General features: G+C 40.7%; 1 protein-coding gene across 2 annotated transcripts in view; it reads right to left on the bottom strand.

The window, feature by feature from the left end:
• The window catches only part of LIN54 (lin-54 DREAM MuvB core complex component), a 79,782-nt gene that overhangs the window by 11,034 nt on the left and 45,744 nt on the right, over positions 1 to 23,004 (bottom strand). The window contains exons 6-11 of one of the 2 annotated variants that reach the window (XM_027854631.1): positions 12,798 to 12,874; positions 12,290 to 12,487; positions 4,596 to 4,687; positions 3,156 to 3,227; positions 1,543 to 1,645; positions 177 to 314 (exon numbers count right to left, since the gene is read on the bottom strand). In XM_027854631.1, the coding sequence (XP_027710432.1) occupies positions 177 to 314; positions 1,543 to 1,645; positions 3,156 to 3,227; positions 4,596 to 4,687; positions 12,290 to 12,487; positions 12,798 to 12,874 (680 nt within the window). The remainder of the gene's footprint in view (positions 1 to 176; positions 315 to 1,542; positions 1,646 to 3,155; positions 3,228 to 4,595; positions 4,688 to 12,289; positions 12,488 to 12,797; positions 12,875 to 23,004) is intronic. The other variant, XM_027854632.1, reaches the window with a different exon arrangement.

The raw sequence follows: 23,004 nt of genomic DNA, 5'->3' as shown, positions 1-23,004 counted from the left end.
GTGTGGATTATATTATAGACACAGATGTTAATTAGCTATTTAAGGGACCAAAATACACTCAAATGTCCATAATAAAAAGATTAAACATCAGTTGAAACTGTTCCTATAATATATAAACAGATTTTGAAAATTGAGCTCACTTTAAAATAATCTATGGAAAAAGATGGTATGCTTACCTCATAGCATTCACAGTAATTCTTAAGACATCCTGACCGTTTACAGTTACACCCCTTGCTATGACGGCGATCAGACTCTCCTTCCTTTCCTTTCCCTATCTTGGGTTTAAACGCCTCGGGATTTCTGTCAAGGCACGCCTATCAAAAGAGAGCAACAACCATTACTGAGCTGGGAATCACGCTGCGGTCATCATTTATGGAGCTGGGTGTAAGTCCAGCCACTCGGGGAAGCAAAATGGAAACACTGTGAGAAAGTGACTGAGAGGCCCACATGTTTTGTCTCAGAGATCCCACAAAAAGAAAAGCTCTGTACGCTCACGTAACATCTAGGACAGTGCTTCCTGTAGCAGCAAAGGGCTGGAAACAAAGTAGGTGCTTATCAGTGGGGGAATTGATACACACACACACACACACACACACACACACACACACAGACACACACACACACACACACGAACTTAGTGGAACATTAATTATCATGCTGTTAAGAAATGATAAATATGATGAAAAAAGAGAGGCCTGGGAACATTTATATGAGCTGATTTAAAGTGAAATGAGCAGAACCAGGAAACAATAAACCTAGTGAGGACAACAAAGAAAAAACAACAGTGAAACAATCAAAACCGACTTTGACCAGATGGTACTGACCATGCTTGGCCCCAAAGAAGAGATATGAAAAGGTATTCCCCTCCACTTTGATGATGCAGAGGTGGGAGGGCCACGTGGAACACAGAATACAGTGTCAGGCTTTGGCAATATATTGGTTAATTTAGGAAATGTTTCTTTCTTCTGTTGTATTCTTTATTATAAGGCAGGGGTGGGGAACTTGCGTCCTTGAGGCCACATGTGGCCTTCTAGGTCCTCAAGTGCAGCCCTTGGACTGAATCCAAACTTCACAGAAAAGGATTTGTTGTGTAACACTTGGACTTGGTCAAAAGGCTACACTTGAGGACCTAGAGGGCCACATGTGGCCTCGAGGCTGCAGGTTCCCCAGCCCCGTTATAAGGGATGGTTCTTTGGGAGGGGGAGGAGTAAGGGACACGCTAGGACATGCAATGGAAAAATAAGTTTGTCAATAAAAATTTATTTTAAAATGCTGCAGTAGCTATGGTTTCAAAAACTATAAAATAACACCTCCTTCTACATCACAATGTCACCTGAAATGTATCTTCTAATAAAATTCTGAACCTCAAAACTCTAGTATAACTTGGGGGTTCAGTTAAAGTGACTGTTTTACACGCAGACATCGCCAGGATTCTTTATTGATACATGCTTATGGCTTCTGTCAACTACAGGGTAAGGGCTTCCATTACAAAAGAATGAAATCAACTGTTTTTGAATTTTAACGAAATAAAGAAATAATCACCTTTATAGCTTTTTGCCTTTCGTTTTCATGTTCCAAGTTATTAAAACAGTTATTGCAATTGCAGTTGTTGCAGAACTCACCATTCGCAAAGCAATCACAGTATCTGAAAAGTGGGAAAAATAAAACACAACCCATGAATTCACTGTGATCTGACTACACTAGAAATAATTTAATAATTCATATATTATGAAAAACACTCATGGCTGCTTGTTAATGAATTAGCATTACCATATGCTCAAACCTCAAAAGTTACTTAACCTTCAACGCTGATGGAACTCTGGCCTAGTAACTCAGTTGGACCAAGTGCTCACACCACAAGGCTATCTGGCCACATCAAATGCTGAGCCTAGCCTAACTAGCCTAAGAGCAAGTCTGATCATGCTCTCTGAGCTCAGCACCTGCTTGGGCATTAGCAGTAAGTTTCTACAAAGGGCTGGAAGCAGGAGTCAGACTTTGATCCTTCCAATGCACTTCTGTGCCTATTTCAACACAAGGAGAACCTGTCACCTTCCCAAAGGCCCCTGGGCTCCCTACAGCAAGAAGCCTCTGGCTCCTGTTACTATCAGATCCAAAGAGGCTGCTCCCTGGCCCTTCGGTGAGCCTCTTTTCACCTCTTCTCTTGCTCATAGTAAGTAGAAAGAGAAGTCTCTTGTCACATCATCTCACTTGAGAAAACGGTAGAAAAGAAGAGTCAGTAGAAGACAGATCCCCTGTAAGGCAGCTTCTTGGATAAATGACTTCCAAGAGAGCTCGGTACCATTTTCTGCTGCTTCTGGAAATTTTTATTACAAATGGTCACAGTGACTTGAATGAAGTTTTGCAAAAGTATTTTCTAGCCTTTTCAGCATCTACATGTGTCTAAGAGGTATCTACTGTAGAGAAAGGTTGTCCCACTAAGAGGGGAGAGAAGTGCAGAAGATGTACTAGGCATATAGTATACAATCAGATCAACCTGTCACAGGGAGCTGTGGAGAAATGATTCTGGGAAAAATTAATCAAATTTAGGACAATGATCTATCCATAAGACTGCTAGACAGATTCTTCCTTCACTCTAAAGAAAGCAATTCCTTTTTGGTGTCAAATAACTGAAAAGCAGTACAGAATAGAAACAGAATTCTGGACTTAAGAGTTAGAAAGACCTGGGTATAAATACTGCTACCGACACTTGCTGGCTGTGGGGAGAAGAGCAAGTCACTTAACTGTCTCAGCTTCAGCGTCTTCATTTGTAAAATGAAGATGGTAACACTTACCTCACAGGGTTGTTGTTAGGACCAAATGAGATAATACGTGTAAAGTGTTTTGCAAATCTTAAAGCACTATGTAAATGTTATTTGTTAATATTATTGTAATCACAAAATTTTGTAATATGAAAATCACTCACGTGGCAATTTCATTTTACAGAAAAACTACCAATATCATCAGCACATGTATGAATGAAAGTATAAGAAGTTTACATGACAACGTCATTAAAAATCATTTGCTAGAACGTTTGTAAACAAGAATTTTAAGTTAATACTTTTAGGAAACTTTTCTGGTTGCTTCACATGAAAAAGACTGACTTTCCAACTCACTCCTCCAACCCACCCCCAAAAGTATATATACACAACACTTACAATTTCAAACAGAGTGACTTTGTGCAGTTGCAGGGCTTTCTGGGCCGATTTGCAGACTCTGATGAGATTATCCTAAACAAGAAATGTTCAACAGCTTATTATACTTATTGCCCAGAGTTATTAAAGGCGACGCTGAAAAGCACAAACTCCAACGTATCCTCCTGAGATGGGAAGGATGAGGGAAGGGCTACATGTATGTCAGCCGTACAAGGAACAGTAGACCTAAGTTCACTCAGTCTTATGGCCAGTTTGGCAAAAGGAAAATAAGCTTTCCACAACAACTCTCAAAAACCACTGACTAGGGGCAGCCAGGTGGCATAGTGATGGGCACAGGGCACCAGCCCTGGAGTCAGGAAGATCTGAGTTCAAATCCAGGCTCAAACAACTTGACACTTACTAGCTGTGTGACCCTAGGCAAGTCACTTAACCCCAATTGCCTCACCAAAAAGACAAAGAAAAAAAAAGGTGGACAGACTCAGGTGTGGTAACGTCCACTTTGTGATTAGTAATCTTTAACTTAACTCTTAGAATCTTAGAAATAGGATTGTCCTATTTTTCAATTTTACTGGACTTTAAAGATGGTCCTTGATAAAAGGAGGTACTCAGTGTCTCTGGATGTTCTGAAATAACATGGGGAAAAGCTCAGTATGAAAATGAAGAACCCTGGGGCAGCTAGGTGGAGCAGTGAATATAGCTCTGGCCTTGGAGTCAAGAGGATCTGAGTTCAAATCCAGCCTCAGACATACTTACTAGCTGTGTGACTCTGGGTTAAGTTACTTAACCCTGATTGCCTCAGCAAAAAAAAAAAAAAAAAAAAAAAAGGAGAAGAAGACGACGACGAAGAAGAAGAAGAACCCAAAGGAAAAAGAGTTCTGGAGCCTGGCCAAAGGAAGGGAAAGAAATCAAATGTAGCATCATGAAACCTTTCCTCCAAAGAGAAAATATCCAAATTGGACCACATGAAGAGGTGCTTTTCTTTTTTAATAGCGTACTGGGAAGCCCTACTAACTGAAAAGGGCATGTGAAGCTGTTAAACAAGTATATTACAGGGGTATAGGTAAAAAAAAAATGTGAATGATGAGAATTTAGAAAAGTTAAATGCTACGACTAGAAAATTTCTACCTCTGGTAAGAAACAGTAAAATTACTGCAGAAGAAGTATATCTGAGATAGTCTAAACAAATCCTAGCCCAATCAGTGATACAGTAACCTAACAAACAATGGATCAAAAATCTGTGGTTTTCCAATGTTATAAGGCATAGACATTTTAGATGTCGCACCGCCCCATCATATTTTTTGCCTTTCTTTCTAACTCCAAAGTAAGTGCTTATTAAATATTTGTAGACTACCTCAACTGAGATATTTCTTGATATACCAACTATTATATTAAATAGATACTAAACTTCACCTAAAAGTAGGTCATTCTTTTCCAGATACTCACCCATTGAATGGCAGTCTTGCCTGGGTCTGTATACTAGACGTCCCAGTAAAACTAGTGTTGCTTGCTATAGACACATATGAAGACTGCTGTAGCTAACAAGACAAAATAAGGAGGTTTTGTCAAACTCACAAAAATAGACAAAGAATTCATTAAGAAGAATGTTAATACTCAAGTGGACTCCTGATCTCTGTGATAGAGGTTTTCCCTCTAGTGAGCAGACTGTAACCCATTCAGGGCAACTCCTGCCCTTCTTGGCCTCCCACCAGCTTGTCAGGGGTTCTCCATAATCACCCCAGGCCGGGGAACTGCCCCAACTTCTCTCGACATCACAAGACACCAAAGGCACAAAGGCATTGTCTGTCAGTTATCCGTCCCTCTTACCAAAAGACCAGCATACTGATCTTTTTCACACGTTTCTTAGAGAAATCCTTTCTTCTGCCTCTCCTGTATGAAGGCCTATTTATAATATGTTCCAGCCTACTCACAGCCAACATATGCCTTTCTTTGCCCTTGGCTGGATATTCATTTTTACTTCGCTGGAGACTTCAGTGTTACACATCTTGCAGTGACAGAATAACTCCAGAAAAATAATGGTCATTAAAGGGTAAGTCTTAATGTATCAGGGAGAAATCTGGGGACATTAGAGAAACGTTGCAATATCCCAAGTGACTGTTTATTTGCACTGTCTATCCAAGAAGTGTATAGATACAGGTTCTGTATGTTGTCTATCCAATTTTCTGGACAAGAGGCATTCTTCATCCACTTGGCTTTTCTTGGGTAGATATAGTTAGGTCAAACTCTTCCAAATGGTGATGGATTTCAACCAGGAAATGGTTAATTGAAAACATCATCTATAGGGAATCTCTTTCCAACTTGGACACTGTGCTAAATCTCTCCCAGGACAGGTCAAATACCTTCGGTAGATATGTCTTCCTATTTTATACCTTACCTAATATTAATGATTAGAGGGTTTAACAAAGCTGTTATTTTATCTTCAATTTCAAATCACTGTAATGCATGCATGGAATGTGATGTCAATGTCTAATTGCCTGAGAGCCCCGAAGGCAGCTTCTGCTGTTCCCAATGCAATGCTTTTTCACAATCAATAAATAATGTAGTAAGATCTGGTATTCGCTTTCTCAATGAACTGTATGATGGTACAGAGGTGCTCTTTTAGGGAATACTGCTTATACCTTCACCAACAATACTCTTGATAAATGCAGAGTACGTTAATTAAAATTTCATACAGATTGGAAAACAGGTACAGTTATCCCTTCCACATTGCAGAGGTTAGGGGCGTGGCATTTCCCACAATCTGGAAAATTCATATAAAATTTTTTGGCCCTCCCTTTATACCAGAGAAGTATGAATTATTATGGTATTAAAAGATAAAACATGCTGACATTATATAATACCATACATGTATTTTATGCATTTCTGAGTTTCTGAACATTTTCTGTGTCTTCTGCAGCTTCAGTAAAACTCCCCGCCAAATTCCCATTTAATTTCTTATGCCAACCTATGACTGATGGGGAAAGTGGCGATGTGGGAAGTATAACTGTATATAAGCTGGTTCTCTTGATCTATGTGGCAATATTTACCATCTCCCACCTTCCTTCTCTAAAAGATTTTACAAACAACTTACATTGCTAAATAATGTTGCCCTTGGCTGCTGTATGTGTTTAGTAAGTAAATCGAGCGGGTTTTGTTGTTGTTTTGGACAAACATGATTTTTAACCTTGTGCAGTCATTCACAGGTGGTGCTCTGTTCATTTGCATTTCTCTAATCAAGAGTGATTTAGAGCATTTTTTCATATACCTGTAGATAGCTTTAATTTCTTTATCTGAAAACTGAAATGTTCATATCACTTGATCATTTATCAATTGGGTAATGACTTGTATTCTTATAAATTTGACTCATTCCTCTATATATCTGAGAAATGAGGCCTTTATCAGAGACACTGGCTGTAAAAATTGTTTACCAGCTTCCTTCTAATCTTGGTTGCACTGGCGCTCTCCAATATCCCCAAAAAATAATCTGATAATTTGTGTCTCATACTGTTTATGTAAAGTTTAGTTGTTAATTAGCCCCCCCAAAATTAAATTTAATTTTTATTTCTTGTGTGAACAGAAGCCCTTTATAACTAAGGAGCTGATTAAACATTTGCCTTTAAAAAGATTCTTTGGGCACACACTCTAATGAAATGTGCTTCCAATGACTAGGATGGCAATCAAATTTCTGTCTGAAATGCTTCCAATCAATAATGTCCATTTATATCCAATATTCTTCATCAAAACTTGTATAATTAGGTCAGGCTGGAATTGTTCTAAATGCATACCGTCTTTTTCTCATTTTAATTCTTTCTTCTACCTTTATTTATTTTTACTCTGATCTCACAAGTTCAATCAATCAATAAACATTCATTAAGCACCTATTATGTGCCAGGCACTGAGCTGAGCAATGGGGATAGAAAAGGAAGCAAAAGAGAGTCCTTGCCTTCCAGACGCTCATGAACCAACAGGGGCTTGTCTCACTGCATAGGCCGTTTCAAGAACGATTTCCACGTCAGTAAGAAATCCGATCCTCTTCATCACAGTATAATCAGTTTCTTCTTGTCCCCCAATGCTAGTCAGTGCTTGCCAAGTCTAGAATTTTGGTGATTATATCCTCAAAGTATTCAGGATGTTTAGATGCAAGGCTTCTATAGCAGCTACAAGTCTTTGATCTCTCACTCCACAGCCCAATACATATTTTTCAATGTCTTGATCTATGGCTACGTTTGCAATGAAATCACAAAATATTTTTTGAACTATTGATTTAGTCCCCAGTTGATAAATGGTCAAAGGATATGAATAAGCAATTCTCAAATGAAGAAATTAAAGCCACCTATAGTCATATGAAAAAATGCTCTAAATCACTATTGATTAGAGAAATGCAAATCAATACAACTCTAAGGTACCACATCACACCTATCAGATTGGCCAACGTGACAAAACAGGAAAATGATAAGTGTTGGAGAAGATGGGGGAAAATTGGAACACTAATGAATTGCTGGTGGAGTTGTGAAATGATCCAACCATTTTGGAGAGCAATTTGGAACTATGCCCAAAGGGCTATAAAAATGTGTGTACTCTCTGACCCAGCAACAGAACTTCTAGGGCTGTATCCCAAAGAGATCATACAAATGGGAAAAGGACCCACATGTAGAAAATATTTATAGCAGCTCTTTTTGTGGTAGCAAAGAATTGGAAACTGAGGGGATGCCCATCACCTGGGGAATGGCTGAGCAAGTTGTGGTATCTGAATGTAATGGAATACTACTGTGCTATAAGAAATGATGAGGACTTCAGAAAAACCTGGAAAGACTTGTATGGACTGATGCTGAGAGAAGTGAGTGGAACCAGGAGAACGCTGTACACAGTAACAGCCATGGTGTTCGATGACTAACTTTGATAGACTTAGCCCTTTTTGGCAATGCAAGGATCTCCTAAAGTCTCATGATGGAAAATGCTATCCACACCCAAAGAAAGAACTTGGAGTTTGAATGCAGATAGAAGCATACTATTTGCTCTTTTTTTTTTCTTCTGTTTTGTTTTGTTTCCTCCTATTGATTCTAATTCTTCATTACAACATGACTAATGTGAAAATATGTGGAATAGGAATGTATATGTAGAGCCTACATCAGACTGTGCGCCATCTTGGGGAAGGAGGGGGGAGGGAGGGGAGAAAAACTTAAAACTCAAAAGCACGTGGAAGTGATTGTTGAAAACTAAAAATAAATTAATAACAATAATAATAAAAGAAATGTTGATTTAGTTTGGAAGGTTTTACATGGTTCTGCCCAGAATTTCTCTGTTATTATCCTTCACATGACATGTTGGTTCATAAAACTGTCTGTATTTTTATGGTGGTCTTTTTGCAAATGATTATTACAAGCATTATAAAATGACCAAATGTTCTGTGAACTATTTCTTGTTACCTTCAGAGACATGAAAACTGCTGACTACTTTATTTCCATAATCCAAGAGAACCTTTAGCCACCTTTGCATTTAGGTGCAATTTTTCTCTGCCTTCTGATCTTATTTATGACAAGAACGATGTGGGATATGACTCAGTTCCCCTGGCAGTGTGTCCACTCAATGGTCACATTTACAGCCACAACCATGAGCTCACGGTTATAAAAGGTGCGACGGCTACGTGATTCCAGCACCCTTTGCTCCCAGTCCAGCCACTGTCACTACTAAAATGGAGGGGCTGCGAAGGATGAGGAAGAGTGCAAGTTTCATTCTCATTCATGGATTACTATGGCCAAAGAACACATTACACCAGTGGCCCGCCTGCTAGTGACGAGCCCCTCCCCTCTTAGGCTGGGTGGTCTGTGGCAAGCAGACAGTCCACTACTGTCTGCTAGAGTCTCAAAGACTCTGCAGAAAGATGAAACCCAGCAGCACTCAGACTCCCCGGGGAACATCTCAGATCGAGGCTAAGATGGGAGACTGGTGCAAGGCTTTGCTTTCACAATTTCACACGTCAGATAAACTGCGAGCGCCTACGTACATTCTTTTAGAGTGTCAGTGTCAGACAAAAGTGAAGGCAGGCATTTTCCCACTAGTGCCTCCTCTACCCATATCCACAGGCTACTGAACACAGCCGGAGGAAATCTGGCAAGGACACTAACTGGGGACGAGATAAATTCCTGCTGTTCTACCTGCCGGCGGCAAAGCCATCCTTACTCACTGATTCTGTACCTCATTCCTCACAGAAGCTCTTCCACACTTCCCTGCCTCCAGCTCTCTCAGGTGTGAACTTTGCCTCTTACTTTGCTGGGGGGGGGGGGAGGGGGGAGAGGAGGGGACCACTGACATGAGCTTCCTCTCCAAAGTCCCTGACGTCATCTCCCGCTCTTCTTTTCTCCCGGTCTCTGACAAAGAGCTGGCGCTTCTCCTCGTCAAGGACAAACCCTCTTCCCAAGCCCCTGATTCCGTCTCTTTTCTTCTCCAGGAGATCCTCACCTCAGCCCCCCAGACCCTCTCGAGTCTTCAGTTTGTCCCCGTTTCTTCCCAGAGCTGTGAAACCTGTCCAAGGCCTCCCCATCCTTAAAAACCCTTCACTGACCCACACCATCCCTTCCAAAGGCATTCCCCTCCTTGATGAAGAAGCTGTCCAGATCCACCATTTCCCGTGGTCTTTTCTCTCTCAGCCACCTTGGTGGCCCTCTCCTCCTGGGTAGCCAGCCTTTCTCCTGCTCCTTCTCAATCTCCTTTGTCGGCTCACCATCCATATTACATCCCCTAACTATGGACGGTGCTCCAGGTTCTGTCAGACGGTCTCTTCTCCCTCTGCGTTCTCTCTGGGTAACTCCATCAGCTCTCATGGTAAGTTGACTATCTTGTTTTAAAGGGATGTCTCAGGGGCATCTCAAACTCAAAGTGTTTAAAACTAAACTCATTGTCTTTTCCGCTACATCTTTCCTTCCACCAAACTTCCCAACCCTACTCTTCCAGTGACTCAGGTCTGTTACCTTGGCATTATCCTGGACTCTTTTCTCTCCCTCATCCTACATACTCAATCAGTTCCCAAAATCTTGCTGTTTTTCCTGCGTGATTTAGAAGTCTACTTGTGCCCATCACACGCCTTTCCACTGTCCTCTGGCTGACTTATAACTTTAACTGGTGTTGGGATTTTGCTCCAAATCTTATTTGTGTCTAAAATGACATACTGCAGGTTTCTTTCTTAGAATCAAAATCACCCTTTCCAAGCGCAGCAAGGTTTTTAATGCACAACACCCTCAGGTGTTCATCACTCAACCTATTACTTGGCTCATTACCATATTCATACTCATCATCCTGCATTCTAAAGTCATCTGGGACAAACTGGAATGGATCCTTGATGGCCTCATACTGACTTATTACTGTCATACTGACAAATTAACAAATTCTCTTTTATTACTTTCTTTTACCTTATTTCTAAAGTACTCTAAAATTCTATAAATTTCCTTCCTTAACATTAATAATAATTAATTTTTATTTATTTTGTTAAACATTTCCCAATTGCATTCTAATCCAGTTTAGCTGCGCATGACTTTGATACTTCTGATCTCAGGCTGTGTTTAGAAATTTCTTTATTCATTACTAAACTGTAACCTCTTCCTCATTAATTAATCAGTTCTGAGAAACCACCCCAGTTTATTAAATGTTATTTGACAATATCTTTTTTTCTATCTTCTCATAGCCTTTGCCCAGCCATGAAAGGAGAATATTTTCTTTACAGACATAGGTAAAACTCAATCACTTGACAAAAAAATTAAAACCCAATCTCTTTACAAGTAGCTGTCAAAACTCTCCATCTCCTAATGGGTTCCCCATAGATTAAAGTTAAAACTCAAAACTCTAACTCCATAGGGAAGGGCAGTTAAATGGAAATTTCAAAGCCTCTTAAAGATATAGTAACAGTATATATAACTTTGTGTAGAAAAGTTAAGAAAATTAATTAGTTTTTGTTTAACTTGTAGAAATGTCTATTATAAACTGGGTAATTAGTAGCTGAAATTATCTTGGGGGAAAAAAACGAAGAAAAAAGGTGACAAAATCAAACTATGAGTCCCCTTACAATAATGTTCTTTGTGCCTAGTAAATAGGGTATATGCTTCGAATTGTTTCTATCAGTCAGTCAACAAGCACTTATTAGAGCTTGCTACGTACCAGGCAAGCAGAGATAAAAACTTAGTTCTTCTGCCAATAAAGGATGTGCATTTTAAAAACAGCTATCTATTTTTGTTGGATGGTGGTTTTTGTCCATGAAACACTGTAGCTTCACTACAGCCCTGAGCTAATCAAAAGGATTCATCAGCTCACAAAGCATGTATATGTATATAATTGTATGTATGTAAATACATACAATTGGTAGGTTTTATGATGTGCTGGTTGTAAAATATCTCCAGAGTTCCTGTCACGAACATCATCTACATCTTAGTTTTTATCTGGGAATCATAAGATAGGAAATTATTAGCACCTTATTTAGCTAACAGTTAAATGCAAAGATTATGCTATACATTTGATGGATTGTGAATCTGCCTCTAGACAGTACATGTAACTCAGTAGGGGAAACTACACTTTCCCATCAAATTCTCCTTTATTACTTTCTTTTACCTTATTTCTAGAGTACTCTAAAATTCTATAAATTTCCTTCCTTAATATTAACAACAATGAAACCCACAAACTCAAATTTTTATAATGCCTCACTGTTTTCAAAATGCATCCACACACTCTAGACTTCTGACTATTTGACTCGGGACTGCGTGTGTGAAGTTTTAGTAAGTGGAACTGCATTTCCTGTGTAACTGCTTGGTGGTCAAGGCCCAGCAGTTACTGTGATCCTTGTCTTACAGGAATCAGCAGAGGCTGAATGGGCAAGACGGGTGATGGAAAGGAAGATCAGGTCATTCACGGAGTGAGAGAGAGGGATAACTGGTGGGCAGTCTACATGTTCTACTGGCATTCATGTCATGTGAAGACATCTACAAAAGATCCCGAACACATGGGCTATCCCGACATTTGTGGGTTGAAATGGGCAAGAACTGTGCAGGAGGAGAGGATCGGGGTGAGTTTCAATTTGTAGTTCTGGAGGGAACACCCTCCCTGCTATGATCACAGATCCCTCCAAGGATCAAAGTGGCTACATTTCTTCCACGTACCTGAGTGACATACTGGGCTGGAAGGACGGCATAGCCCACATTGCCTGTCCCAGGGGCTGGCGCGAGAACAGTCCCCGGGGGGAGGTTAGTGAGGTTCGGCTGAATCTGAGGCAGCGGTGTGGCGGGCATAATAAGCCGTTGTTGGGGCTGGCTAGTCGTAACTATCTGTGAGCTTGTACTGATCGGTTTGGGAACAACCTGAAAAGAAGAAAAAAGCACGTTAAGTCTAAAGAGTGTTTAAAAAGTACTCTTCGAGTCAATAAGAATTTGGGGGGCAGTTATTGATCACAGCGTCCAGATATAAAGTTAGAAGTAAACTCTGAGGTCAGCTATCCCGATGACCTCATTCTACATATGAGGAAACTGAGGCACACAGGTTAAATAATTTGCCCAAGGTCAGAAGGTATTACGTGCCAAAGCCATTCATTCCTAAACTAGCCCTTAGAGATGCAGGTATAACACTGTAGCAACATTTTAGATGAAACAAAAAAAATCACATAATACACACCTGTTTGACAGTTTGTGCTGGAACAATCGGAACCGACATCCGAACAGGGGCTGCATTGACCACGACCGGTTTTGCTGCTGAAAGGAAAAATACAGAACAGGAGTTAGTTCTTTCTCTATAAAACGCTGCCAAACTCCTTACAGAAGTTATGAACGTCACAAAACAGGATTTTCCCTCAATGAGCTTCTAATTCTGCTCAAGTAGTTATTTCCATTATTTGAAGATAACATTCACTTAGGAACATTCTATTAACTTTGAAGTTATCCTCATAAAAGATCGGAGAACTCTTTTTTGTGCCGTCATGTTTTCAGTCACCAATCCATCCTACGACAGGTGAGTGAACTTTAGACCTTCTTAAATTCATGTGTGAGAACGCCTCTTGTGATTGCTGTTCAGTCGTGCCCTACTCTTCTGGCCCCATTTGGGGTTTTCTTGGCAGAGATATTGCAGTGGTTCGCCATTGCCTTCTCAGGTTCATTTTACGGATGAGGAAATCGAGGCAAGCAGGGCTGAGTGACTTGCCCAGGGTCACGCAGCTAGTAGGTGTCTGAGGCCAGATATGAACTCAGGGAGATGAGTCTTTCTGATTCCAAGCTCAGTGCTCTATCTACTACGAAATCTACTGGCCCAATTTCAAATGGGCTAAATTAATTATATCTACACTATTTTATCCTACCTGTCCAAAGAATATATTTTAATCCTTCCTGCTTATTCCCTTATTAGTTTTCACAGAAAAAAAGGGCATTGCTTTCTTTTCTCAATAAAGACGCAATGCTAGGGGCAGCTAGGTGATGCAGTGGATAGGGTTTCAGCCTTGGAGTTAGGAGGACCTGAGTTCAAATCCAGCCTCAGACACTTAACACTTACTAGCTGTGTGACCCTGGGCAAGTCACTTAACCCTGATCGCCTCACCCAAAAGCAAAAAAAAAAAAAAAAAAAAAAGACTCAATGCTAACCACTGTGCTTCTACAGCGTGCTGAGGCACAATTCACACCCAAACCATGGTCTTCAGATAGAGGACAGTTATTCAGTTATTATTCACAGTCTTTAGACTTTAAATTTTTTACAGCTAGAATTCTCCTTTTTTCCCCTTCTTCAAGTATGCAGAAGATTGTGTTCAAACAAAGGTCTGTGAACACTCTTCTGGGCTGTTCAGATGCTGGAGTTGGCTGTCAAGGCAGCAACCACCCTGGATGATGATTCTGTAGATACAGATGCTCATGTACCAGTGGGACAAAATGCAGAGGCCCAAGGTTCTTCCAGGCCTCAGCCATGCCCTCAAAGGAGGTCGAGACTTAGGAAATTGCACTAATTCTGCACGGAAAATTAGAGTGCCGCTTAGTGCATTAGAGCTGCAGTGTGAAGCCCCCCCAAAACGTGGGCCCTTTGGATGCTTACATCATCATTCTCAGTAGTCATCTGCACTGCCGTTCACAGAGGCTGAGCACGCTGCACCTACACAAAAGCTCTCTGAGGTAGGCAAGACTGGTCTCCTTTTCGACATTTCACTGACCCGGAGGAGACTGAACCTCAGAGAGATGGTCACCAAACCATCGAGTGTTGGAGGCAGGAGTCAAGCCCAGCCCCCTCCGGACTCCCTGCATTTCTCTGCCTGGCCAGAGGTCATAAGAGGCAGCCTCCTAGAGTCTTGATGAAAAGAAAACACGTGCTGGAGACAGGGAGAAGGAATCAGCTAAGTACTGGCACTTGGCCACAAGAGATAGAGCGCCAATGACGATGTCATGGGGATGGAACGGTGTAATGAGTAAGAGGTGGTGCCAAAGGCATTGGGAAGCACTGGGGAAGGGGAAAGGTGACCGGATTTGTAATTAGGAGAGACAAGGACATGGGCACGAATCCCACTTCTAACCATTACAAGCTGTGTGACCTCTGAGTCCCAAGCTTCTCATCAGTAAAGAAGGTAAAATGGTTTGATGTGAGGATCAAATGATATAATGGACACAAAAATGACTGGCTAAACTTAAAGTACTATAGAAAGTATCATTACGGTCACTGTTAGGTGGTGAAGTCAGAATGAAGAACAGGCTGCTGGACAGACACCGGGCTTATTTTTGGAAATGCTGAATGTGCAGTGCCAGTTACTCTGGCATTGGACAGAGATTGGTGAATTATTTGGTCAAAGGCAGGAGGTGAAGAGAAGAGAGAGGGAATAAAAAAGGGAGGAAGAGCAGTCTCCTGTAACAGCCGCATTAAGAGGTTGGATAGGACCAGCCAGGATGGCGGAACACAAGGCAGCAGTGCAGCCCACACTTCATTAAACCTAAAAAAGAACCACAGGGAGGACTGATGGGGAAATCCGATGGAGACCCCCTGGGGAGTACAACACACGAACCCTGAAGAGAAAGGAAAGAGGTCTGGCAGGACCAGATCTCCAACTACGCTATGAAGTGGTAATCATCAAAACAGCCTGGCACTGGTCAAGAAAGAAAGGCTAATCAGTGGAAAAGATGAGGCACACAACCTAGAGAAGCAAACGAACACGGCAGCCTCACGTTTGATAAACCCGAAGATCTCATCTACTGAGGCAAGAACTATTTTGAAAAAAATCTGTGCTTATCAGAGTCCCTTGTTGTAAAGATTTTTTTCTCCTCCTAATTTTCATTCTATTGGTTTTGTGCGATGCACAAGACACAAAACTGGAGAGTGAGAAAGCACGCTAGCAGAAACTAGGTCTGGAACAACATCTCACATTGCACAACAAAATACACTCCAAAAGGGTGACATAAAGGCGGAAATCATCAACAAAGGAGCAGATTAAGGGATCTATGGATAAGGGACTGGTGCCGGCCTCATCCCCTCACGTCTCGACTACTACGACAGCTCCTGGGGGGCCCGACTGTCTCTCCCCACTCAATCCACTCTCCATTGGGTCATCCAACTGATCTTCCCAAAGCACATGCCTGACCCTGTCATCTCCTCATTCAATAAACTCCCTATCGCCTCCAGGGCCAAAAACAAAACCTCCTCTTTGGCATTCAAAGGCCCTCCCACCCTTCCAGTCTTCTCCTGCCTTATTCCCACTCCCCACCACGTTCTCTGACACTGGACTCCTGGCTGTTCCTCCAACAAGATACTCCATTCTCCCAACTCCATGCATTTTCACCAGCTGACCCTTCCTTCCCCATGCCTGGACTACTCCCCCCTCCTCATCTCTATCTCCTGGTTTCCTCAAGTCTCAACTCAAATCTCAACTCCGGCAAGAAGCCTTTCCAGGCCTCCTTAATGACAGTGCCATCCCTCTGAGAATATTTCTTGTTTGTACGAACTTATTTATGTGCTGTCTCCCTCAAGAGATTGGGAGCTGCCTGTAGGCAGGGAGCTATTTTTGTTTTCATGTATAAGTAATTAATAGTTGTTGACTTGACTTCAAGGAACTACATTTTTCTGATCTTCCTGATTTGTAATCTTGGGGTTATTCTCGACTTCTTACTCTCCCCCCACCCCGCCACACATCCAATCAGTTACCAAATCCTTCACATCTTTCCTGTCTATTCCACTCTCACCACTCACCAGCCACCCCTAGGTCAGGCCCATATCACCTCTTAGTCAGACTATTACAATGACTTCCTAATTGCTTCCCTGCCTCAAGATTTCCCCCGTCTAATTTATTCTCCCTACAGCTGCCAAAGTGAATTTCCTTAACTGGACATCTGACCATGTTATTCTCCCACCCAAATTCTGGTGGCTCCCTCTGGTCTCTAGAATAAGACACATGTAAATTCTTATGTTTGGCTTGTAAAGCCCTTCACAATGTGACCCCAACCTAATTTCTAATCCCACTGCACATTACCCCCCCCCCCCCCCCGCTGCACTCCATAGACCACAAACAACTGGCTTTTCATCTTCTCTTCACACAAGGTCCTTATCTCCAGTGTTTCATTCCTGGAAATATGTTACTTCCTCACCTCCATTTTATACTTGCCTTCAAACAATATTTAAAGTGCCACCAACAGTGTCCAATTCTACACGATACCTCTCACAATCCTGCCACCTGGCAGTGCCTTCCCTCCTTCATAACTTGTTGTTTTGTATTTATTTTGTATATCCTTGTATAAGTAAGTACATGTTGGGTAGATCCATCCTGCTCAATAGAATGTAAGCTCCTTAAAAGAAGTTCTGTTTCACTTTTGTCTCTGTATCCCCAACATCCGCCAGAGTCTGGCACATAATAGGTACTTAATATATGTTTGCAGACTGAGCTGACAATTCTGATATTACAATTCCTGGCTGGATAATACAGTGACACCTGTCATCCTACTGTAGGCTTAGGGAAAGCAGTACAAGAGCTAATTCAGAAATCTTATCTAACTTCCTTGAGAAATGGGATTGTTTCATTCTTTCTATTTGTATACCCAATGCCTAGTACAATACCTGGCACACAGAAGATACTAGATAAATCCATGATGATTGATTACTACCACTACAATGCCCTGTGTCACATGCAGTGTATATATAAAGCCTGAAATACCATATGTAAAATTAACTTAGAACAATTTCACCAAATTGGTGAGTTGGAAGGAATCTCAGAGGCCATCTATCTAGTCCAACCCCCCACTAAACTACTTAATAAATCTTAGCTTGAAGATCTCCAAGGAGGGGAACCCACCACCTCTCGAGGAAACCCATCTCACTCTGGGATTGCTCTATTAGGAAGCTTTTCCTGATGCCAAGTCTAAAATGTTTCTGCAACTTTCATCCATTATTTCTGGTCCTCTCCTGTAGGGTCAAATGGCACAAATCCAATCGCTCTTCTGTGGGACAGCCCTTTAAATACCTGAACACAACTAACACACTCCCTTTGAGTCTTCTTTTAGCCAGGCTAACCAGTCCCATATGGATTCAAGGCCCTTCCCATTGTGAATGCCTTCCTCTGGATGGTCTCCTCATGGTCTCCTGCCTCTGTAAAGAAGGGCAAGAGATGCATGCTCATCTCTGCTCTCTGGGAACAAGCTTGGCCATTGTATTTTAATAGCATTTAGTTCTGACTGTTTTGTGGTGGGGGTTCTTCTCATTTACATTGTTGTAGTTGTTGTGCACTCTGCTTCACTTTGCATCTGTTCATGTAAGCCTTCTCATACTTTTCTGTATTCTCCACATACATCATTTATTAGCACAGTCAAACTCCATTAATGTACCAGACTTTGTTTAGTTATTCCCCAGCTGATGGGCATGTGCTCTGTCTTCAGTTCTTCAATCCTACAAAAAGAGTTTCTATAACTATTTTGGTGTATATGACTCCTTTCATTTTGTCTTTGACCTCTTGTGGGATATTTGGGGAACAGTGGAACTGTTAGGGACTTTAACTGGCTTAAAGGGTAATGGATATTTTATATACTTCTGCCATTTGCCTATGCATCTTTGACATCAGGCTCTTATTAAAGATACCAGGATTTTTTTCCCAGTCAATCACTCCTCTTCTAACTCTACCCTTTAACTTTAGTTGTATTAATTCTGTTTGTGCAAAAGCTTTTCTTTTGCATGTATCTAAAATTATCTAATTCTTGTTTGGTTAAGAATTCACCACAGTTATGAAAAATACCTTTTCTAGCTCTCTTTTATTTATTTAATGGCATGATCTTTAATATTCAGAATAGCTCCCTATCTCTTTTTAGTTTACTGTGGTATATGGTATAATGTAATGGTCTAAATCTAATTCCTATCAGATTGCTTTCCAGTTTTCCCAGTAATTCTTGTCATATGAATTCCTAAGTAATTTATGTATTGGTGTTTATCAGTGATTAGGGGTTTATCAATTATTTCTGATTGTTCCTCTCTATTATTTTTTCACTGACTTACCTTCCTATTTTTTCAACCAATACCAAATCGTTTTGATGTTTATTTCTTTATAATATAGTCTGATGTCTGAAGTCCTTGCTATTCCCCCTTGTTTTCATTATTTTCTTTGACACTCTGAATCTTTTGTTCCATCAAATTAATTTTATTATTATTATCTTATCAATTTCTGCAAAGTTTGGGTGTAGCACTAAATCCATAAATTAATTTTGATAGTACTGTCATTTTTATCATATTGGCATGGCCCAGCCATGAGAACTGAATATCCCTTATCTTTCTAATTATTTAAGATATTTTTTATTTCTTTAAGGAGCATTTTGAAACTGTATGTATAGATATTGAATATGCTTTGACTCTCAAATATTTTATGTATTTAGTAATTATTTTGAATAGGTCATCCCTCCATTATTCCTTCTTGGACTTTCTTATTGCTGTATATAACTTCTTGATTTTTACAGGTATTTTGTAACGTGTTATTTTATGGAAAGTGGTATTATTTTTTTTTTTGCTGCCAGCCATAATGTCATCAACAAATAGGAATGGTTTTGCTTCTTCTTTAACTATCTGTGTCTTAAATGTCACTCTCAAATTCTTACCATTGCTATCATTTTCAGAACTGTTTCAATATCAGCAAGGAAAGGTGATATCTTCATTTTAAGCATGTATTACTGGGAAAGCATCTAGTATTTCTTCATTACATAGAATGCCAGCTTTTGATTTTAGATAGATAGAATATCCCTAGATCTTTTTCAGATAAATTGTCTACCACACCTACCCCATTTGTACTTGTAAATTGTTTTACCCAAGTGTAAGATTTTATATTGATCCATATTTAATTTCATCTTAGCAGATTCTGTCCCAAACTTACTCTTGTCAAAATCTTTTTGGATACTTTGCCATCCAGTGTGTTAGCTATTCCTCCTGGATTAGTATCATCTACAAATCTGATGAGCACACCACCTATGCTTTTATCTAAGTCCCTGGTAAAAATGTGAAATAACACAGAACCACGCACAGATCCTTAGGGTACTTTCTGTCACAATGTTACTGAACTATTAACTACTAATTTTTTTAGTCCAGCCATCCAACCAGTTCTAAAGGTTTTCAAAAAGGAGGCTGCAAATAAATGGAGGAGAATTAAAAATAAGAAAGATCCCATTAGAAAGTAGTACCTGAGCTACATTTTATTAATATATTTTTAAAATTTTAAATAATATTTTATTTTTCCCCAATTACATGTAAAGACAATTTTTAACATTCACTTTTTTTTTAAATTCTGAATTCCAAATTGTCTCTCTCCCTCTCTCACCTCGTCCCTCCCTGAGACAGTAAGCAATTTAATATAGGTTATACATGTTAAATCCTGGAAAACAAATGATCATATCAGTGGCGCTGTGAAAGAAGACACAGACCCAAAGGAAAAAACCAGCAACAAAATACAGAAAGTGAAAAATTGTACGCTTCCATCTGCATTCAGACTCCAGCAGCTCTCACTCTGGAGGTGGGCAGTGTTTTTCAGCATGAATCCTGTGGAATTGTCTTGGTTCGTTGTATTACTGAGAACAGCTATGTCATTCACAGTTGACTGTTGTACAGTTTATCTGTCAGTACATACAATGCTGTGGTTCTGCGGAGCAGCATTTTAAAAGAAGCTGTAGATTTTATGAGAGTGCTTTCCTGACATGGGAGACCACTTGGGCAAAGGCAGAGGGGGGGGGTGACATGCAATGCCACGTACAAGCCAAACGACCAATTTAAATGGAATAATGGGTACATGAAGTACTGTATTATGAAATAAGAGCTTTAAATATCAACTTGAAGATTATGTATTTTATCCTGGAGGTAATAGAGGGAGCTATTGAAGATTGCTGAGTAGAGGATATGGTCAGTTTTTGTTTTATTAATATTAATTGGGAAATTGTGTGGGAAATAAATTGGAGAAGGAAGTGACCAGAGACAACGCTGCCCAATGAGAAGCCTATTGCAGTCACTGAGGTGAGACGTGATAAAGGCCTGAAATAGGAAGGGAGGAAGCCAGGTAAATAGAAAAAAGGGGAAAGACAGGAAAGATTTTTCCAAGCAGAATCCCCACGATCTATTGTGGGCGTTAAGAGAGAAGAAACAGTCATGGGGGACTCCAAGGCGGCATTAATAGAAAAGTGATGGTGCCATCAATATCAATGGTAGCATCTGGAGAAAGACAGAGGGTTTGGGGGGAAACACAATCAGTTTCCTTTTGGACACGGTAAGTTTGAGGTACTGGCATGGCACCCAAGGAAAGTCAACACAGAATCAGGGTTCAGGAAAGAGTTTAGGTCAGGACCTGTTAGGTCAGAATAGGATTAAGGATGCAAGTGAAGGAATTAATCCAGAGTGTGGAAATATTATGTGACCAGAGAGAAAGAGGAGGATGTGGAAGCCAACTGCACAAAGCTGATAAACAATTCGCAGGAGCTAATATCACTGAGGGAGAGAACATAAATAAAGAAGAGCATTCAGACAGAACTCTTCCTCTCTATGCATGTGGTGACCAAAAGAATATGATCCAGAAAAGAGCCACCAAAAAAAAGAGAAAAGAACTGAAGAAAGTTGTCCCCGGGGTCAAAACAGGATAAAGTACCCGGAGCAGGGAGTGGTTAGCTCTCTAATAAAACTAAATCAGGTATTAATTTCAAAGTTACAAAATTCTGAAAGTACGTCAAACTATATCCTTCACATCTAGTTACTTCACAAAAGTAAAAATAAAAAAATCTAAAACGCTTAGGAATCATGACAAAAATAGTAAGAAGAATCTGAAGCCCAGGATGGGTCAATGTTGTAAAATACACAATAGGAGTTTCAAGTGAAAATATAAATGGTTTGATAGTGTAAAAAAAGAAGAGGAAGAATGATTACAGGGGCAAACTCCTGAAGAAGCCAGGAGGGGGTGAACTTGGTCAAAAAGAATGCCATCTTTTTTTGAGTGACCGAAGGAAAGGAAGAGAAAATGAGGGGACGACTCAGGATTGGAAGGTGGGGAGTGTGAGAAGAAAATGGAGTGTGTGACAAATGGCCTCTACTGTTTTCAGTAAGCTAGGGCCTGAGGTAGGGGAGGGAGGGGATCAAGCACACGTTGGAAGGGATTAAGTTCAGGAAGGAAGCACGTGACCAGAGGGAAGGAGGATGAGGAGGATGTGGAGAAGCCCTGAAGAACGGAGAAAAGGACTGACACCAGATAACCTCAGCCTGCTCAGAGCAGTGGGAGGGAAATCTGCAGGTGGGTCTGAAAACTCTGAATTTTTAGAAACTCTGGAGCAGGGACAGAGAACGTACACAGAGATTTATCCTTGAAACATTAAAATGGATTAAAAGCTGGGTATGAAGCCAAGTGAAGTCACAGAGAGGAAGACTGGGAGAAAAGGGATGAGTCCAGGAACTCTAAGTCATGATAAGGGAGAAGAAAACGTTTACTGTGAGTGACAGAGTAAGCAAGGCGGGAGGATGGCAAGATGAGCCTATGAGGGCAGAATTTCAACATGGTTCTAAATATCACAGGTGGTAAAATTTAAGAGACGGTGAAATCTATTCTAGGAATAGGTCAGTGAAGAGCTGAAGTCAACTGGAGAAAGAGGTCATGAGCCTGAGAGACTGAGGAATTGAGAGCTGGGGCTGTCAGGAGAGTTATCAACACGAATACTGAACTCCCCAAGGCTGATGGCAGGGGACCCAGAGAAGAGGAAGCCAGAGAATCAGGCAGAAGTAGGCCTGGGAGGGACAGGGCTGTTAAGAATAGGTATGAAGGCTTGGAAAGAGGCACTGAGGGCATGCAATTTGCTTCTGAGGCAGTGAAACTAGATGTGTGGGCAGAAGTGGGCAGAAGGGAAGAATAGTGTGGTAAGAAAGGAGACAAAGGGTTACGACAGAGCTTAGCAAAGTGCCTAGCACATAGTAGGTACTTAATAAATGTTTGTTGACTGTTAAAGTAGAAGGAAGAATAGTATACCATTCTCTGTCCACAGAACTTTTGAAAGAGAACTATCAGTAAATCTACTAAAAAATTCACAATGTAAATTTGAAATTCTGTTTTGTAGGGCCTACACCAAGTCTCACTATAAGTGGTCTTCTTGACCTTAAAAGTGCAGTGCACATTCCATCATCAATTTCAGGAAGAAAGGAAGAACAGCTAGTCTTCAAATCGGCATCATGTCTTGGTACAAGCGGTCACTCGGCTTTTGATAGAGCTATGAGGTTTCTAACACTGATGTGGGGCAAAAGATGGATAAGCGACACATAGGTCTATAGTCTCAGAATAGACTTCAAGGCTTGAGGAACAGCTGATATAGAAGTTTGCCAAGAAGTTATACTTACGTAAGGCAACTAGGTGGCACAGTGGATAGAGTGCTGGGTCTAGAAT

This window comes from Vombatus ursinus, unplaced genomic scaffold (genome assembly GCF_900497805.2).
Source record: "Vombatus ursinus unplaced genomic scaffold, bare-nosed wombat genome assembly UNPS02010461.1, whole genome shotgun sequence".
In the NCBI taxonomy this organism is placed as follows: Eukaryota; Metazoa; Chordata; class Mammalia; order Diprotodontia; family Vombatidae; genus Vombatus; species Vombatus ursinus.
Note: the sequence above shows the minus strand (reverse complement) of the source record. Positions and strands in the feature narration are given on the sequence as shown.